This window comes from Vigna umbellata, chromosome 3, assembly GCF_029865625.1.
Source record: "Vigna umbellata cultivar VRB3 chromosome 3, Vumbellata_1.0, whole genome shotgun sequence".
Lineage (NCBI taxonomy): Eukaryota > Viridiplantae > Streptophyta > Magnoliopsida > Fabales > Fabaceae > Vigna > Vigna umbellata.
Window position 1 is genome coordinate 18,093,154 of NC_142167.1, and position 19,299 is coordinate 18,112,452.

The 19,299-nt window shown below is 34.1% G+C and overlaps 1 protein-coding gene and 1 pseudogene across 5 annotated transcripts; both read right to left on the reverse strand.

Annotated features, from left to right (window-relative positions):
• Window positions 1-301: 301 nt before the first annotated feature.
• On the reverse strand, window positions 302-4,516 carry LOC148201762 (TSL-kinase interacting protein 1-like). The gene is made up of 10 exons (XM_088108858.1): window positions 4,295-4,516; window positions 3,642-3,813; window positions 3,446-3,531; window positions 3,306-3,353; window positions 3,070-3,179; window positions 1,758-1,842; window positions 1,386-1,665; window positions 1,098-1,232; window positions 861-1,009; window positions 302-768 (listed from the first exon to the last, which is right to left on the reverse strand). Exons 2-10 carry the CDS (start codon window positions 3,769-3,771, stop codon window positions 487-489), a joined length of 1,305 nt encoding a protein of 434 aa, XP_087964984.1. The 5' UTR covers window positions 3,772-3,813; window positions 4,295-4,516; the 3' UTR covers window positions 302-486.
• Window positions 4,517-8,594: 4,078 nt separating this feature from the next.
• On the reverse strand, window positions 8,595-19,253 carry LOC148201763 (mediator of RNA polymerase II transcription subunit 4 pseudogene; annotated as a pseudogene). 4 transcript variants are annotated; one of them, XR_015784852.1, is made up of 4 exons: window positions 19,145-19,253; window positions 17,893-17,924; window positions 15,622-17,056; window positions 8,595-9,026 (listed from the first exon to the last, which is right to left on the reverse strand). The product of XR_015784852.1 is annotated as a mediator of RNA polymerase II transcription subunit 4 pseudogene, transcript variant X2 (transcript). The 4 variants fall into 4 exon arrangements; XR_015784854.1 differs by lacking the exon at window positions 17,893-17,924 and having other exon boundaries at window positions 19,145-19,244; XR_015784851.1 differs by lacking the exons at window positions 17,893-17,924; window positions 19,145-19,253 and adding an exon at window positions 17,291-17,438.
• Between the last annotated feature and the right edge of the window lie 46 nt (window positions 19,254-19,299).

Below are 19,299 nucleotides of genomic sequence, written 5' to 3' on the forward strand. Positions count from 1 at the left end.
AAGAAAGAGGAAATGACTTATTTTTTCTAGAAACATTAGTCACATTTACACTTTTATAAGTATGTCAAGTTTTGCACGTGAAAAATTTGATCACAATTTTGTCTATATATTACAACCAACGAATCAAAAGCTAGGAATTGAATATATTCAAATTATATTCTAAATATCCTATTTTTAGTCAATCCCATGCATTTTAATAAAATAGATCCACGAACCTTCCATGCTGTTTTCTTTTGTCATGAATGTTCTCAAAATCCCACAACGACTAAAAACACTCAATAAATACTTAAAAAAAACTGTCTTGAATAAAGAAGGTGAAGTAACTCAGTTGGCTTTCCATTTATAGCATTTATTGTAAGTAAAGATTCCTCAAAACATTTAGCTCATTTGTATAACAAATGGATTTTCACATTTTCTTTTATCTATCAATTATATTGCTAACATTACAATCAAATCATCTGTCTCACATGTCTCTACTTATGAACTTCAAATATGACAATAAAGCAAGAGGGCAAGATAAAAGAGGTACCTTAAACGAAATATGGGTGGACTTCCAATCATTGCATAAATATCAGCTGCACTCAGAGTAGATTCCTGGGACCATCTCTGATAATTAAACAAATTTTCCCTTTGAACACCATAAGGAAAAAGCATTAATTCTCCAACTGCTATGCTAGAATGACCCCATTTACGGTTTAGATGTTCCAAAATTGAGGATATCTTCTTTCGAGTACTAAGTGTAAGCTCCAGGTGAGGATTATGCTTATCCTAAAAGGAAAAGAAACATATATATATAATAGTTTCCAAAAGCTCTGTCACATTGCTACAGTAAGATGGACATTGGTTTTCTTTATACTCACCACTTCCAATGCTCTTCGAGTGGGTTCATCGATTGGGAATAACTGGAGCTTAAGTTTCATACTATTCACATTGTTATCAACAAATTGATTTTGCGGACATGAGGGTAAAGATGGCAGGACATAATCAGTTGGATCAGAACAGTTTTCTCCTGGAATTAAAATCAGAGTGAAGTTACAGAAGATCTGAGGAAGCCCTTGATGAAGCAAGGATAAGATTAAAAAAAGTGTGATAGCTACCTGGATTCTCCTGGTCTTGTTCAATCTCTCTAACAGTTGCAGCTCGCTCCAAATGCTCCGCAGCATCTGCAACTAAAGAAACGCCTGCAATTGCAGCCTTCTCCCATTTTCGATATGCAGCAGTTGAAATCATACCTGAGAGAGACAGAGAACATTTTTTTTATTGTAAAGGAAGTAAAATTATGATTTATGACTTTAAATATAAACTATCCAATAGTCATGAAGGAAAACTAATTCAAAACAGAAAACAGGTAAAAAATATCTTGAAGGGAACCGAAAAATAATCACCAGATTTCTTTCGTTGCCTTGTCGATTTCATGGTATTTGAATCTCCCTTAGTGTTACTCCGGCTAACACCCATGTTTATATTGCGCTTCATTGATGATTTTGAAGGTCCCAATTTTAAAATATTTTGACTATCAACAAGAACCAGTTTAACTGCACGGGCCTCGTTTCCTGATGCTCTACCCTGATTTGAGACTGTGGTAGGCACAGGACGAAGACAATTCCCCCCCTGCAGGGGTCGCTTCCTTACATTCTTCTTTCGGTCCTTCAATAGTTGATGCTCCTTTGAGACAAAAAATATATATCAGCTCCAGAACATACAGAAGATATTAAAAATCAGAACTTCCCTGAAAAATATAAATAGCTTTCACTAACCAAGGCTTCTAAAAATATTTTAAATCTCCGGGGCTTCAGGTGAAGCTTTGAGGCTTTGCAGCTATACTTTTCCAATAAAGACCACCTGCGTCACAGGTAAAAGTGAGAAGATTTAACGCTGAAAACTCTCACAAAAATAGTAGTATATCCCCTACTCTTATTCAGGATATTACAATAATATGATAAAACTATAGCATGCACTGTCAATGGAGCAATTGACTCGTTCTAACAGAATCAGTGAGGGGATTGTAAGTTGACAAGAGGATTCAAAATATAGCCAGCTGACTACATGTTGGCAAGAGAACCAAGAGGAAAAAAGGATGAAAACAACAGGAAAGATAAGGAATTGGTTAGGTGGCTAGGAGGTTAGGAGAGAAAAAAGGGATGAAAACAACAGGAAAGGGAAAGTGGAAAGCCCTCTAATTCCCCTCGTTATTTCTTTTTCCAACATGCCTCTACAATTTTATCATTAAGCAGAGGGATACCTCTTGCATGAAGCTTAGTCTCATTGATTTCTATGGTTAATTCCAAATTTTTATAGACTTCCATAACATTTAACAAGTTTGACATCTCATGCAGCTAACAAGTATTAAGTGATGTGACAATACATCATTGGAGCTGTAAAACTCTTTTCACTTAGTATATAAAAGTAAAACTCAAATCAGAAATCCAACTAGTTATCTTTCAAGGTATTTACTTTTTTAACATTCCCATATTTCCAAAGCACAGGATGTCTTAGTGGTTACATTCCTAATATACCTTTCAGTCACTTGAGAAGAGTTGAACACAAGAAAACAAAGGGTACGCAAAAATGTAATAATCTCTCATCATTTAAATTTTGTATATTTACAGGAGACACTATGAGGAGGGTAAAAAACTAGATAATGGATCCAGACAATTTCAGTCTCAAAATCAACTATCATTCACCAAGTTATTAAACAGTCCAGTCTAATCTCAAATTAAAAAGGGTCTTTAAGCAGGGAAGTTGTGTAATTTTAAGCACGTTAGTGAAGAATTTCACCCCTTAATATTTTCCTACTACCAAAAGTGTTTACCCTTATGGTCTAGGCTTGACACATTTCAGTACCAGGGCATGTTCCGCTCCCATTATCAACCTGTTCTTTCCATTATTTTCCTATATATATACAATAAAATCAACTGAACTCCAGTTCTTCACCATTCTCCATCATAAGCCCTTGAAATATTTAATAGAAATAACTTCTTGGTGGACAAATATTCTAGTCTTACACACACGTGCACATACATGTATATAAAGCCATTTAACGAACAACCACTCCAAGTAAATTATTACCAGCGAAGCATTGCAGCATTAGTATCTTTAGAGTTTTTGGCATCCAAACATAGTCCTGGACCAAGAAGTTTGTTCATCCGCCTCACAAGCCGATAGTAATAATGCCTGACCTGCAAGTAAACCCCCACACATAGAGAAGAGTGAGAAAATTAAAACAATATTGTTCACAATAAACTAAACATAATGAATGGGAAAATGCAAAGGGATAAGAAGCCACATGGAGTTGTAACGGATACCTGATCTTTGTTTTTACTTTGTACACGGGAAGTGATTTTCTCAAAATTCTATAAACAATAATATTTCAATCAGCAATCATTATGATACCATGTGAAACAAGCCTAGTAAAGTTTAAATAATAACGCCAAAGATGACGTACCTTCCCAACTTGTCGCAATGCAGTGAAGAAACTCTCCTCCTCTTGTCGAGTCCATGCTGCCCACTGCCTGGTTGGTTTTTTTGTAGCTATATATGACACCAAACAAATTAATCTTTTAGCTTCCCATCTCAATAACTACACGTATCAAACTCAACTGCTCAGTAAATTAAAAATAGGAATGATGCACAGAACAGACCTGGCTGCTGAGGGATAACAGCATTTGCCACAGATGAGGAAACACCAGGATCCCCTTTTTGAACTGAGACAACAGGCTCTGGCTGAAATTGAGTATTTGAATCGTGAGAGATTTGCGCCTCAGCCTCCATTTTTTTCCTTTGTTTACATGCTCGTCTTTCTTATGTTGTAGTCTGAAGAGAGAAATGGTATACATTTACGTGATACAATCCTCTTGTATTTCAATTAGCACAACTGAGGAACATATATACATACAAAAGCATTACATAGGGATGGGTCCAAGCCCATATTCATAATGTATCTAACAAAGTTCGATTTCTTATTCAAATTTACCATATCATTCAATTTCATTGAAATTAAAATTATAAAGTACCAAAATCATGCCTCAACTTCAACGCAGGATCATAAGTTATGAGGAAAATGGATCACAATTATTGAATAAAGATACATATCATAACGCACAATGCAGGTTAAAAGCACCAAAAAGATAATAATTCACACTTCAATTAGTTTTCCAGACAGATATCATCAGCAGACATTTAAATGATGCGTAAATAACATTTTATTCAAATTACGTAAAACTGCCGAACAGGAATCGAGTATGTAACACGAGGACCATAATCAAATTGAAGCACAAGGAACGAAATATTTTACCTTGTGAGCCGATATCTCTCGATTTAATGAGTCTCCCAAACGGAACAACGAGGGAATTGCGAGATGCTGAGGGTGGAGGGTAGCGAATCGAAGGGAAATTGAAAATCTGCAAACCCTAACGCGATGTCGAATGATGATAGAAGAAACAAGATCGACGAAGCTGAATCTTCTGTTCTTCTAAATCTAAACGCTTCGTTTCCAGTCTTGCAATTTTTTTAAGAAAATATTACCAATAGTCCTTTATTCCCTTTTTATTACACTATGGTCCCTTATAAGAATTTTGAAATTTTGATGACTTTTAAATAATATTAAATAACTCTAAGTTATTGATAATATTAGTAGAGAAAAAAAACCATTGCATATAGTTTATGAAATAATTTTACAACTTATTCTAGGTCAAAAATATGTGATAACAATATACAAATGTTGAAAAGTCCTAATTGTTGTATACATAACAATATAAAATTGTGTATTGTAATGTTATATACACTATTAAAAAATGTATTCTTATTTTGTTAGTCTTATAGGGTTATGTTAGTAATATGCTTATAAAAATGTGTTCTTAACATTTTTATTTAAATTTCGACAAGTCATTAATTAATCTTTTATTATTTTTTCAAAAATTTTAAACTCTTTAATTAGTATATTTTAGGTGTTTATTCCTTTAAGACTAAGTTAAAATTTATTAATACTTTTGTCATATTGGATCAGGGTTCTCTAATCACGTTAACTATCAATTATTTTTCTCACAAATTTAAAAAGAAGTAATGTAACCTTTGTTGTGGTCATATATGCTTATTGTTAGTTGTCACTGGATCAATGTTGTCACTTTAGATTAGATTAAAATACTTAATTATGAATTGAATTGTTTTAAAACATTAAAATACTATAAAAGTTAATTGTATTGCTATAACATTATATGTTGTAAAGATATTTAAAAACTCTTATTTTCTTATACTTTTACCTTTAAACTTTAAAATAGTCGATAATTTTGTAAATATTGTGCTCTCTCATATGAAAAGAGATTGTGTTTGTAGAAGACACTTTGACTTTCAATAATAAATGTAATTAATTTATCACGAGTATTGTGTTTTTTATATTATGATTATGGGTTATCCCTTGAATGAATCTTAGTTCATAAGCTTAATTACCTTAATTAACTTTTATCATCGTGATAATTATACTTTAGATATGTTCTTTAATTAATTAGCTTTGACTTCTATTAATGATCTGGTCACCTAGACGTTGTCTTTGCAAATATGTTATCATCCAAGTCTGCATACATGTAGGCCAAGTACATCTCTTTCTAGGTGGCTAAGGTGTAGTCGAAAAAAATGTACTACATCAGTTCCCTAAGCTTTATATGCTATATGTTAAAATCTTTATAGTGTCGTTATGATCCTTTGGTTGTTGTCGTCCTATAAGTATAGTAGTCCCCTAGCCTCAAGAAGCATAATGATAAAAAGACTTGAGTTTGTAGTTATTAAGGATGCCGAAGTTAATGGGACATTTTTGGAAAGTAAAAAGTTATGACCTTTGACGTTAGATTTGTGGAGATTTGATAGTTAGGATTGAAGAGGTGAGAGACAAAGAGTCTCTACAATTTGATCACTTACTCTAGCATTTTTTTCTCTATTGTCGATATATATTTCAAGAGTCTTCAATGTCTTAGTGTCGACTAGTATTCGATATATCTTCAAGTAGTTCTAATATGTTTGATAGGGATAACCTAGAGGCGAATAGTAGTGAGTAGTAAAAAAGGGAAAATCATTATCTTACACAACTTTATTTATTTTCCTTCCTTTCTCGCATCATTTTACAAACTCACGAATTAGAAAAGGAATCAAACTACCCAGCATTCATTTCTCTCCTCCTAACCATAATCACAACAAAGCACTGCCCATCATCTAATTCATTTATTAGTAAGGTTTTTCATAAATGGATATTCAGTTTGTCCTTGAAATTATTTAAAAAATAAATAAATTTTATTACTATTTCAATCTTTTATTTCTCAAAAGTCCATAAAATACTGTCAAAAAATCTTCAATTCAACTCGATTCAACTTTACATTCACCAAATTATTTTTGAAGCCTCAAACAAAATATCTACAAAAAAAAATTAGTCTCCATATCCACTGAAAAACCATTGTATTGGTCTTAAAAGATTCTCCATTTCACTTCATTTACTATGTTAATTTTTCGTTTGATCAAATGTTATTGTTTTTTTTTTAAGTTTAGTAACATTTTGAAATATCTTTATAGTGTGTGGATAAAAAGTTTTAAGAATGTAATTAAACTTTATAGAAAATTTAAATTTTTTATTACAAAATATGTTGTTTGGATAGAATTTCATTAAAATATCTGAATTATTTAAAATTAAATAATTTTAAATTTCCCTTATAAAGTAAGAATATTCTTCATATTTGCATATTGATGATTTTCTCTTCATATATTTCTTTGACTCGATTTTGGTTGGGATATTATTAGCTTAATTGAGACTAAAACATTGTTGATATGACTACTTTTTAATTTGTCAACTATGATTGTTTTGTAGATGTTAATAGAAGTTACCTTGTGATTTAAATTGTTTGAATGATTTTTTTTTTATTTTGTTATAAACTATTGTTATTTCTTCTTCCATTGGTTAGAATTTTTTCCACCAATATTGATAAGACTTTTTTTTATATGTGAATTAGATTTTTTTTTCTATTGACATCTATTGTGACTATTTTTATGTGGATGTATATGATGATATTTTTTATTGTTGACACATATTTTATTATTTATCAATAGTTTGGCAGGATTTTTTTTTCTAATGTTAACTTGAAAAATTTTAATCATGGATTGTTTCTTACTATTATAATCTGCGGAATTTTCAACATATATTCATCAAAAAGTTGAGAAAAAAAATCGCTTAATCATCAACATCATAAAAATAACCTTAATTGATGTCAACTTAAAACAATCACAGTTCAAGAAATTTTTTTGTAAATATAAATTTAAAAAACTTGACCAACTTTCATTGAAAAATAATATGAACCAATAATAACTAAAAAAAATCAGTGATGCAGAATTTTTGAATTATTTACAATTATTTCATATTTAAACATTTTTTTGCATTTGGTGGTAATTGACATTGTTTATTTAAATGAAAAAAAAAACACTAAATTTCAACAGTCTCATCCAAACCTTTTTTTTAAATACATAACTCGAATTCAATGTATTTAAATATTTTTAAAATTGTGAATATGTTAAAAAAACTAAAAATAAAAATAAAATGTTAACTATAAATTATGCTTTTAAATGTCAAATTAAAATTAAATGTTTTTAGCCGCTGCATTCAAAAAATACGTACAAAATTCTTCATTTAAAAATTAAAAACACAAAATTAAATGCATGTTATAAAATCTGTTTTTTAATATCATGTTAGAATAAAAGTATATTTCAAATTAAACGTATGCTCATGTTAAGAACGTAAATAAGTAAAAGTATAAGTATGGAAACATGATGGCTTATTGACTAGATAGATCTTCTTCGCTGTATTGTCTTGATTAATTTGATAAAATAAAAATGTGAAAGCGAAGTGATTTTGTTAGTTCTACAAATGTATCATGCATTTTGTTCAAATAAAACATTTGAAAGAACTATACCAAATCTCATAGTAGCATGTTTTGTTTGCTTGATTAAATGCAAGACATTGCTAACAAGATTCAATAAAGTTTCAAGTCAAATCTTTTACTCAAATATAACATGTATAAAAAGTTTAAAAACTACTTTTACAACTCATAAAATTTAAAATCTTATTCTATTACTTGCATTTTAGTCTACATAATTAAATTTTATACCATGAAGCTCGTGCAAATGATGAAAACGAAAGTAAAGATGAATTACAATTACAAATTGTACAAGATAGAGATGGAAAACGTGAAAAATAAGAAATGTAAGCAAAAAGAGAGATAGTAATTTTTTGCTGGTAATCTATATATAGCATATCACTAAATTAGAAATTAATAACAATAAATTGAAATAGAAAACTAAATTAAAAATAACATAACGTTATATCCTGAGTCTTAAAAAAAGTTAAATAACAAGTCAACTTTTACTTAGCCATGTTAATTAAATTACTGTAAGTAACCCACATATACGAGAGTACTATTTTTCATTCCCAAGCGATGGTATAGTTTGTGTACATGCAAAGACAGAATTGATAGCACGTCACAATGACAAAACTGACTATTTATCCTAAATTTTAATGTTGAACTGTTCTTGATAAACTTTAAGTAAAAGTTAAAGAATGAGCATAAATGAAATTTTCTGCTGTGCAACTTTTTCTTCGAATTTCATAAATGAGGTTCCATCGTTTGAAATGCATATGTAACATAAGGTTGAAATCCAAATCATACAATGCCAACCTCCAAGGATTTGATTACACAAAATGCATCATAAAAATCCTTAACTCTGCTTCTGAATTCTAATTATCCAAAAACTCTTTAAATATTCTCCTATATTCTCTTAAATAGACTTGAAACCAATTTCCTAAAATTTCTCACTAAATACCTTCTCAATTCCCTCAACAAGACTGCAAAGCACATTCCAGTGTACCCACCAGAAAAAATAAAATTTAATCATTGTCTTACACAACAGATTTAATACAAACATGGGGGCATAGAATTGAAATTAAAGAACTACCCATACATTTTCAAGATATATCTGATCCATGATCAATGAGATACCTGAAAACAAAAAACAAATACAAGAATGTCAGCATGGAAATCAAGAGATACCAGAAAAAAAAAAATATAAGCATGTCAGCATGGAAATTAAGATGGAAAACAAAACCAACTGCCCGCAGTGCGACCTTATCACTATGCCCTAGACATATAACTGCTTTATTTCATAAATACAGAGGAATCCACAATCTGAAATCAGGCTTCACCTTGATTTTAGCAACAAAAAAGGGTAGTTTTACGAGGGAGAGAAGTGGAGGAGGTAAGCAACTGATACAAACTGTTTGTAGTCTTGTAGAAATTACCACAAGGAATTGGACAGTTAGAGTTACTGTGGGTTTTTGTGAAGGACCATACTATTGTAACACAAAATTACAAGGCATTCTTTCCCTACAAGCCTTATCCCCTTTTCCTCTCATTTCCGTACCAATAAGACAATCACCACGAAAGACGATCCCACCAGGATCATCATTTAGATCTCAGTCTGAACTGGATTTTCTCAGCTTTCACCCTCCCAACCCACGAGTATGCCCTCACCTAACATCCATGATAGACACGTTTCTCCCTCACATACATAGTAGGCAGATACTAGTACACAAACATAATACATAGGCATACGTATATACACACATAATACATGTATCACACATGATTTTGATGAAAGGTATAGAATCTTAGAATAGCGTTTGGGTTGGAGTTTGCATTGGCTAGCTAGCGTTATTATACGGGGCAGGGACCTTAGGATCAAAGAAATTGGGTTTGCATTCGCTAGCTAGTGCTTGAGAGAACATTCATTGCAGAACAAATAGGGCATGTTTTTTCATACGTGAAACTGTCACTGCCACCGGGTAGTTGTGCTGGTCCTGCCTAAAGGAAAACAAAAGTCCAGGACATAAAAGCAATATGTTGCTCAAGGATCTGAAATCTGAACTTGATTTGGTTAGAAGTACTAGTTAACAGGGTAGTTTCACCCTACACCTCCATGTGTTTATTCGTGCACCCCATATAAAAGAAACTTGCCGTTACACTCTTTATCAGGATTGCACAATCCAAAAGTAAAAAATGGTTAAGAAAAAACAAAAGCTTCCGAATTGCATAATTCAAAAGTCATTTGACTTCCGGATTGCACAATTAGAAGTCATTTTTGGCTTGCAAATTGTGTGATCTGAAAGTTGTTTTAAAGGAAATAAATGACTTCCAGATTGCACAATCCAAAAAGGGCAAAATGGAATTCGTTTATATAGGTGTGCTGGAAAAAAAAATATGGAGGTACAGGAAGATGCTGCCCCTAACAGGTTGTTGTTTTGACATTTATATTATCGCTCAGATCGATCCACTGCAACATCTCATGGATTCATATATTTTCTCATTACTTAACAAAGGATGAAAATAACTAAATATGGCCACACAACAATATACCAAGACATCTGAACATGTACACTTTTTCATTTACGATTATTAAATTAAATTAGCCTTTAAAAAATATTTACCATCGCTTCTCATCTACCCTAATATAAAAAGAGATGAAGGATGGTATAGATCTCTACCAAGGAGATGGAGGCTATTGTATCAAATAAAAAGAGACACTGACAAAAACAAGTATACAGGCATGTCTCTTCCTTTGTCTTACACTGTAGAGTACACTAATTAATTAAAATCTCAATCCATGTATCATATTCATTCGCTGTTGGGAATGATATAGGTGCCCCGGGAATGATTTCCGGTTATCCCAAAGAAGAAAACCTCCGCAGGTTTATTATAGAAAAAGGAAAGGGTAACTGAGGAAAGGGTGAAGCTTCTAATTGTTTGTACACAGGGTAGCTGAGAGCTTTTTAAAAGGTTGATGTAATACCTATAAAAACAGGCCATATATTTTAGAATTGGGAGAGTTTTGGACATATTAACCGTATTTACTTGACTAAATGTCTAGTGTGAAAAGAGAAGCTTACTTGAGTATGTATGTACTTTACATGTTTTTCTTTTCAATGGAGTTTTGGACATATTAACCGTATTTTCTTGACTAAATGTCTAAAGTGAAACGAGAAGCTTGCTTTTCTTTTCAATAAAGAGGTAACTTCAGATATTCAAAGTTTCTTCACCTTATTCTTTGAGCTGTTTGAGTTCTTTTGTTAGAGTTTCTCTCTACTTTTGTATTATAATTTGGTCATATAATATATATATATATATATATATATATATAGTCAAATGTGAGATCTCCAACACACTTTACACTAAGGATCAGGCATCTCAAGCACAAGAGTAGATATTAGTGACATGCTATGCCCAACAAACCTTATTATTAGGACAAGTTTTGATATCATCTCAGAAAGTGAATTTAAAATCTAACTCAATATTAGAAAATTGGATTGCAAAGTGACTTTTATACCCCCTTATGTATTATAATTTGACCATATCTTTGGTTGATGTAAGATCACCAACACTATTATTAAAAAAAACTCAATGCAAAAATAGTATTCTGCAAATAATTGTAAACAGCCACTCAATCAAGAAGGCATCAGGAGAAGAGGAAATTTTAAGGTTATTTAAATCAAAAGTGATGACAGATATTTTCCATTCTGTACTACAAAGACAGAAACACAGACATTATAAATCAACATCGTGTTGCTTTGTACGCTAGTTTCCTTTTAAGATTTCTTCAAATCATTAGAGATAAGCAAAACAATACTTAGCAACTAGCATGTTAAGTGGGATATTATTTAACTTGAATATAGTTCCAGCCTTCCCCGCAAAAGAATAGAGCCAAAACATAATAAACGTCAAAGACTGATAAACTTTAAATCTCAACCATAAAAGACTTGTGAATAAAGCAACTAGCACGTTAAGTCACCACCACTTAGCACTAGTAGAGCAAGACAAAAAGGGAATGCTTGGTTAACTTCAATTTCAATGGCAGTGTCTCAACAATAATATGAAGAATGTCCTAATTGAGCAGTGTTTGGTAAACATCATTCAAACAAAAAATATTGCAAATTAGACCGATGTGCAAGGAAAAACAATATCCTAAATAATTGATACTGAGACTCGCTCTACAATACATTAATTCTTAATGGTGTTGTTAGGGGTTGGAAAGTATATGAGAGAAGGAGGTATAGGAGAGAGAGAAGGGGACCGAACGGTAGACAAGGGGAGCAACCAGGCCAAACGGTAGATGAGGGGGAGCGACCAAGCCGAACAGTAGAAGGCGGGGAGCTAGTTGGCCGAACGGTAGATGAGGGGGAGCAACCAGGCTGAACGGTAGAAGGCGGGGAGCGAGTTGGCCAAACAGTAGACGAGGGGGAGCGAGTTGGCCGAACGGTAGACGAGGGAGAACGACCAACGGTAGACGAGGAGAGCGCCCAGGCCGAACGATTGGAAGCAGCGAGGCATCCTAACTGCCGCAACAGTTAGGATGGGCGGGAAATATTTAGTAATTATAGTAAATAAAGTCATATCCTAGGGAAATATTGTTAATTACGATAATTAGAGCAGTATCCTAGGGAAATATTGTTAATTACAGTAATTAGAACAGTATTCCAGGAAATATTGTTAATTACGGTAATTAAAGAAGGTAATAGAAGACCTGAAAAAGGACCCTAACTCGCATCCATCTTTTACTTTGGAGCATGACCGATTGCACTATAAAGGAAGACTTGTGATTTCAGCTCAATCGGCCTGGGTACCTAAGCTGATCGCAGAGTTTCACATGACTCAGACAGGAGGGCATTCAGGGGTTTATCAGACTTATCGTAAGGTGGCGCAATCACTTTATTGGATAGGAATGAAGAAAGCAGTGACTGAATTTGTTGCGAGCTACCTGGTATGCCAACAACAGAAATATCTGTCATCCTCTCCACAGGGGTTGCTGCAGCCTTTTCCCATACCCAACGCCATTTGGGAGGAAATAAGTATGGATTTTATAGTGAAGTTGCCTAAATCCCACGGGTATGATGCAGTATTGGTAGTGGTAGACCGTCTCAGCAAATATGGACATTTTGTACCCCTGAAACATCCTTATTCCGCCCGCACCATAGCTGAAGTGTTTATTAAGGAGATTGTTTGACTGCATGGGGTACCAATATCTATCGTTAGTGACAGGGATCCATTGTTTTTAAGTATCTTCTGGAAGATGAGCACAGCTTATCATCCTGAATCAGATGGGCAGACCGAGGTGTTGAACAGGGTATTGGAGGGTTACCTGAGATGTTTTTGCTCAAAACAACCAAAGGGATGGAGTTCAGTATTACTATGGGCTGAGTATTGGTACAGTACTAGCTACCAAGAAGCGGCGGGGTGTACTCCGTTTGAAACAGTGTATGGGAGATCTCCCCCTTCTTTGCACAGGTTTATACCAAGGGAGACCTTAGTGGAAGTCGTCGGCCAGGAGTTGCAAACAAGGGACGAAGCGCTAAAACAGCTGAAATTTCATTTAGCCAGGGCTCAGGAAATGATGGTGAAGCAGGCCGGTAAAGCAAGGAGACCAGCAAATGTGGAGGTGGGAGATTGGGTGTACTTGAAGATCAGACCACACAGGCAGACCTCGATGCCGTCCAGACTGCATCCTAAGTTAGCCGCTCGGTACTTTGGACCTTTCCAAGTCACACAGAAGATCTGAGAAGTGGCTTTTAAGCTACAACTACCAGATACCGCACGGATACATCCAGTTTTCCATGTATCCCAATTGAAGAAGGCAGTGGGGGAAAGAAGTGTGGAGAAGGAATTGCCAATAGATTTGCAGGTGGAGGGACCGTCTTTCTGGCCGATCAAAATTTTGGATAGAAGACAGGTACAGTAAGGGGAGGACGAGGTGCAACAGGTGTTAATAGAATGGCAAGAGGGGGGCCGGATGGAGCAACGTGGGAAGATGCCCTGACCATTAGAGACCAATATCCAGATTTCAACCTTGAGGACAAGGTTGATCATCAGGCGATGGGTAATGTTAGGGGCTGGAAAGTATATGAGAGAAGAGGTACAGGAGAGAGAGAAGGGGACCGAACGGTAGACAAGGGGGAGCGACCAGGCCGAACGATTGGAAGCAGCAAGGCATCCTAACTGCCGCAGCGGTTAGGATGGACAGGAAATATTTAGTAATTGTAGTAAATAAAGTCATATCCTAGGGAAATATTGTTAATTACGGTAATTATAGCAGTATCCTAGGGAAATATTGTTAATTACGGTAATTAGAACAGTATTCCAGGAAATATTGTTAATTACGGTAATTAGAGCATTATCCTAGGGAATTATTCAGTATAAGTTAATTACAGTAATTAGAAGTATATCCTAGGAAAATAATAATTATAAATAATGCATTGACGCTATGGTTTAGGACATGCTTTTGATTTGTGAGTTTTGTAAGAGAGGTTATGCTCTCAGGTGACTGCAGGAGGTTATGCTCCCAGTTATTGTTTGTTTTCTTTGATTCAGTTATTTCTTTCAATAAAAGGAGACTTATTCAGCCATTATCTATTGTTCATTGTTTGTGAGAGTGTGTCAAGGCTTGTTCTAGTTACGTCTCCCACTCATAGGTGTGACTGCAAACTCACTTCTAAATGAACATGGCACTTATAATTAAGCATCAAACATATCAGCCTGTAACAATCACAGATTAAGCCTCTACAAAATATATCCACAACAAACTAAAGGTAAAAGCATTGCGTAGTATCTTTTAACATCTATCACTCCTTCCATACCAATAAGGAAGAACATCAAAATCAACGAGAACTAAAATACTCCACAAATCAGAAGACACAATCAAAATCATCAAACCCTAGGACCAAAAATAAGAAAGCGATGAGAAAGTTAATGAGTATTTTTAAATGTGAGAACTGAGTGCTAATAAAGGGTGTGAAAATGGGTGAGTAGAAAAATTTCATTGAGTGCTGCATTCTCAGAGGGTGGAAGAGTGAAAAAGGTGGTTTTGAAATCACTGGTGAGTATCTATGATGATGAAAGTATCCACAAGAGAGAAATGGTTACTATTTACAACTCAATACAATTTTATGACTAGTATAGATGAAGGAGGAATGGTTAACTGAGGAATGAGCAAGTAAAAGGTGGCAAATTCTAGAGATAGGATTTGCTTTATTTATCAAAGTAGTTACTTTTCATAGAGAAAGTATTTTTATTACACAAAAAGATGTTCACACGGTGCCTCATCACAATTTAGTACAAAAATGTCTTAATGAGCAATCCATTTGTCGTGGTAAAAAAGTAAATTAATAAAACAAGATAGTAGGCTGATATAAAATGTATATTCTTTTTCATAGTACTATATAGCAGCTTACATTACCGTATACGTGCAGTGCTTTTTTTTTTATAGGCAAAGATATAGGTGCAGTGCTTATTGAAATATTCGTGGTTACAAAGAACTGACATGGTTTGTGCTCTCTAGAGCCTAAAGCAGAAACACTAAGCATTCAGCAGAGGATTATATTAATTACACAGAAATACCAAAAGGAACAACAAGGCGATGAAAAGTTCTTATTAATTCTCGACCTGTCAATCCTGAAAACATCATGTTAAAACCAAATTCTTGAGAAACAACTGACAGAACATACATATAACATATGGGAGTGATACAACAGTCAAGCTCAAAATCTCTCACCTGTACAGTTATCAATTGGAGATTGAGCAGTTTAACAAACTTGTCAATCTTCATCATAAGAGCTGGCATCATCACTACTATAGTCACTAGTGTCACTTCCTCCAAGGTCCAAATTAACTGGCTGCACTTGAATAACTTCTGGTTGTTTGGGCTGAGGAATGTGAGGTTGCATTTGTTGCTCTGCAAATCTCGGTATTTGAAGCGAGTCCATAGGAGGCAATGGCACAGGATCTCCTGGTTTCCACCCAGGCGGGGGCAGTGGCAAATCAATAGGCAACTGGACAGGCATTCCCGGCTTCCAACCAGGTGGCACTGGAGGCAGCATTCCTTGAAACGCGGACAAATTTGGAACTGCATTAGTATCCATCTGTGATGGAGGCTCAACAATAGCTTCAACAATTTTCTCCTTGGATTCGACTTCTTTAGGCAATCCAACATCAAGGTCGGCAAAATTATACAACTGAGAAGCTCTCATTTGCTCTTCTTGCGGTGCAGGTGGCAATGCTCCACGAAGAGGAGCTTGGCCGGCTCCAAATTCCGGTGGTGCAAAGGTGGTGTAGCTTATCTTGTGGGCATACGATAATATATCTGACAGCTTCAACTGAGAAGAGACAGTTGATGAAGTCATGGAATCATCATCTCCAGATTTCGATCGCTTGGAGCGGCGATAATCAGAGTAATCATCGACAAGTATGTCTAGGCAGCACTCAGCATCTTTGAGTTTGTTAGAAAATGCTAGTAGCATTGAATCTTGGGAACGAATTTCACGGTCCATCTTCTGCTTGGCATCTTGGAGGTCAAGAATCTCTTGGAGTTCCGCAACAGCTTCGAATATTTGGGTTTGGAGAACAGTAAAGAGGGAAATTATTTCTTTCACAGTAGACGGAGAAGAGTCAAGAGGGGTAGATGAATTAGACGAGAGGAAAGTTGGAAGGGATCCACGGAAGGCAGTGACCCAAAGAGACCGGTTAGGGGAAACTTCAAAGATTTTGGAAGTTAAGGAAGCCATTTGGAGAAGAAGTGCTTGGGCTCTGGGAAGGGGTGGGAGGAGTGAAAGAAGAGCAGAAGAAGGGGTTGAAGAGTTGCGGTCTTGGGGTTGCTGGGTCTGTGTTGGAGGGAGCTTTGGAGGGGTAGGGTTCGGAATTGAAGGAGAGTTAGGGTTTGCGAGCCCTAGCCTAGCAGGGGACTGCACAATTTGATGTTGAATCATCTTGTGTATCTGGAAAACAATTTTCTATGAAGGGATGAAGAAAGGTTATTCTGTAGGTTGAAGAGTATTGTAACTTCAAGGCCCACACAACACTTTATCCATTCACCAAATCACGGGGCATAAAAGCATTACTCGCTGCAGAAACACAAGCGGGACGCTATCCTCTGACAGTTACGGGAGTTTTATATGCTGACCTTTGCTAAAAATCCATGAAAAAAACATCACCTGCAAAAAGTTTTTGTACAGTCAAAATATAGGATAATGAATTCAATGTTAAAAAAGAAAAATTCATGCATCAGCTGTAACACAGCATCATAAGTTATAAGGAACAGGGATCATAACTAATGAACACAGGTACATCACATAGCAACACATGATACAGGCACAGCAAAACTCATTCAATCTCTCCAATTAGTTTCCCACAAAGATATCATGGCAATCAGAGTACGACTCTTCTACCTTGATGAGTGACGGAAAGGGAACAATGGAGAAATCACGATAACCTAAGCGTGCAGGGTAGCAAAGTGAAGGGAAATTGAAATTCTGCAAATCCTAAGGTGTGTTCACTCGAGAGAGAGGAATTGAACTCGTGGAATTTTATCAAAATACCTTTACTTATTAAAGTAATATAAAATAATAATAATTAATGTTATATTTAATATAAAAATATTTATAAAGAATAAAAAATTAACATTAATTATTAAAATTAATTTTAATATTGTAAAATATTTTATTTTAGTAAAATAAATTTATTTTTAATTTTAATATTTTTGTAATATTATTTACACTAACATCAAATAAACATCAAATTAAAAAAACAAAAAAAAAAACTATCAACATAATTCTGAAAAGAAATATTAAAGCAACAAACTTTAGGATTGATTTTAGGCATGTGCATTAGGAATAGCGAGAAAACTCTGTTTGGCGGCTTCAAATTCATAAGGGGATTTTTTTTCTGTTTCTACTGTTAGTTTACTGAATAAAAAACAGTAAGAGGTAAAAGGCATAATAAGAATTACTGGGTAAAAGTCAAGAAAGAAAGTGATGATGAAAAAAAAGACCTTGGTGGAATAGAGAGGGTGAAAGCAGCTTCCTGTGAAGAATGAAAGAGAAAATTGAATGAGTGTGGTTGAAGGAGAATGAATGAGTGTAGTTAGGGATAGCAAAAAAAATGTATTTGCGAGTATATGTAGATGCAATTATTTCACTATCATTATTGACAATGTTTGTTATAGTTATATAAATGTATGTTTCTACTGTTATGTTTGCTGAAACGGATATAATTATGCTAAACTTGTTTGGCAATGCATATAAAAATAAATAAGATAAAGATTGAAAATGAGATATTTCACGAAATCCATAAAATAAGTTCAACATATATATTCAAATTATCATACCAGTTTTTAACTTATAATTAACACCTCTAAAAGGTGTAATACATACCACACGAAATCGTGTTTTACTTACCTAATTGTGCACTATCAAAACCAGTGAAATACATCATAACTCTTATCTTAATTAAAATAACATTGTGACATTTGTTTCTAAACTAAATAATTTCATGCATTATATTTCACATCACATATAAGAACTTAAGCATAGAAGAATGCAACATATAGTATAATACCCTAAACCACTTTAATGACCACCAATTTAAGCACTGGAACTCCCACTTTTTTTTTCCACATATAAATTCAATACAACCTTTTCACCAAATAGATTCTTGTACTAATTTTCCATGATCCAGACTTGTTAACATTACAACTCCAGACAATAATAGTATATACTAATCCCTATGGGTGCTCACAAATTTATAACACTAAAAGAGTTCAATAATTACATCTAATATACCTTAGAATCATAGAAACTCATGCAATCATGTCTTGAAACACTACACCAATGTTATTTGTTACAATAATGTGTATATCTAGTCCAACCAGAAAAATATAACAACACAACATAATTTTCCAGGCCATCTAGGAATAACATCCTATCCCACTTATTCTTATAAGAATAAAAACATCCAATTATTATCAGTAAACTCACACCTTCCAGACCCACAAATCAATTCCAATTTAAATATAGTATAACCCAACATAACATATACAAATTTCCAGCTTATCATCATGTCCACTATAGATAGCCAAATAAGATTGCTCATAGTTTTAAAATACTAATAAATTAATAAACACCATTGCTGCATCTTAGAAACAATTAAGCTCACACAAAGGAAACATGCATTCAGAGAAAATATAGGCTGCAACATATTCGAACAACCAATTAAAACCCAAATAGTGAAAACTCTTCGAATACCTCAATTCTCACATTCCGCGCCCACTGCTCATGGATTTCCTCCGTCTCGTGTCCTCTTCTCCTTCTTTCCCAAAACGTGTCGCTGCTGCTCTCTCTTGCTCTCGCACCACTGTAAGGTTTCAAAAAAAAAAAAAAAAAAAAAAAAAAAATTGACG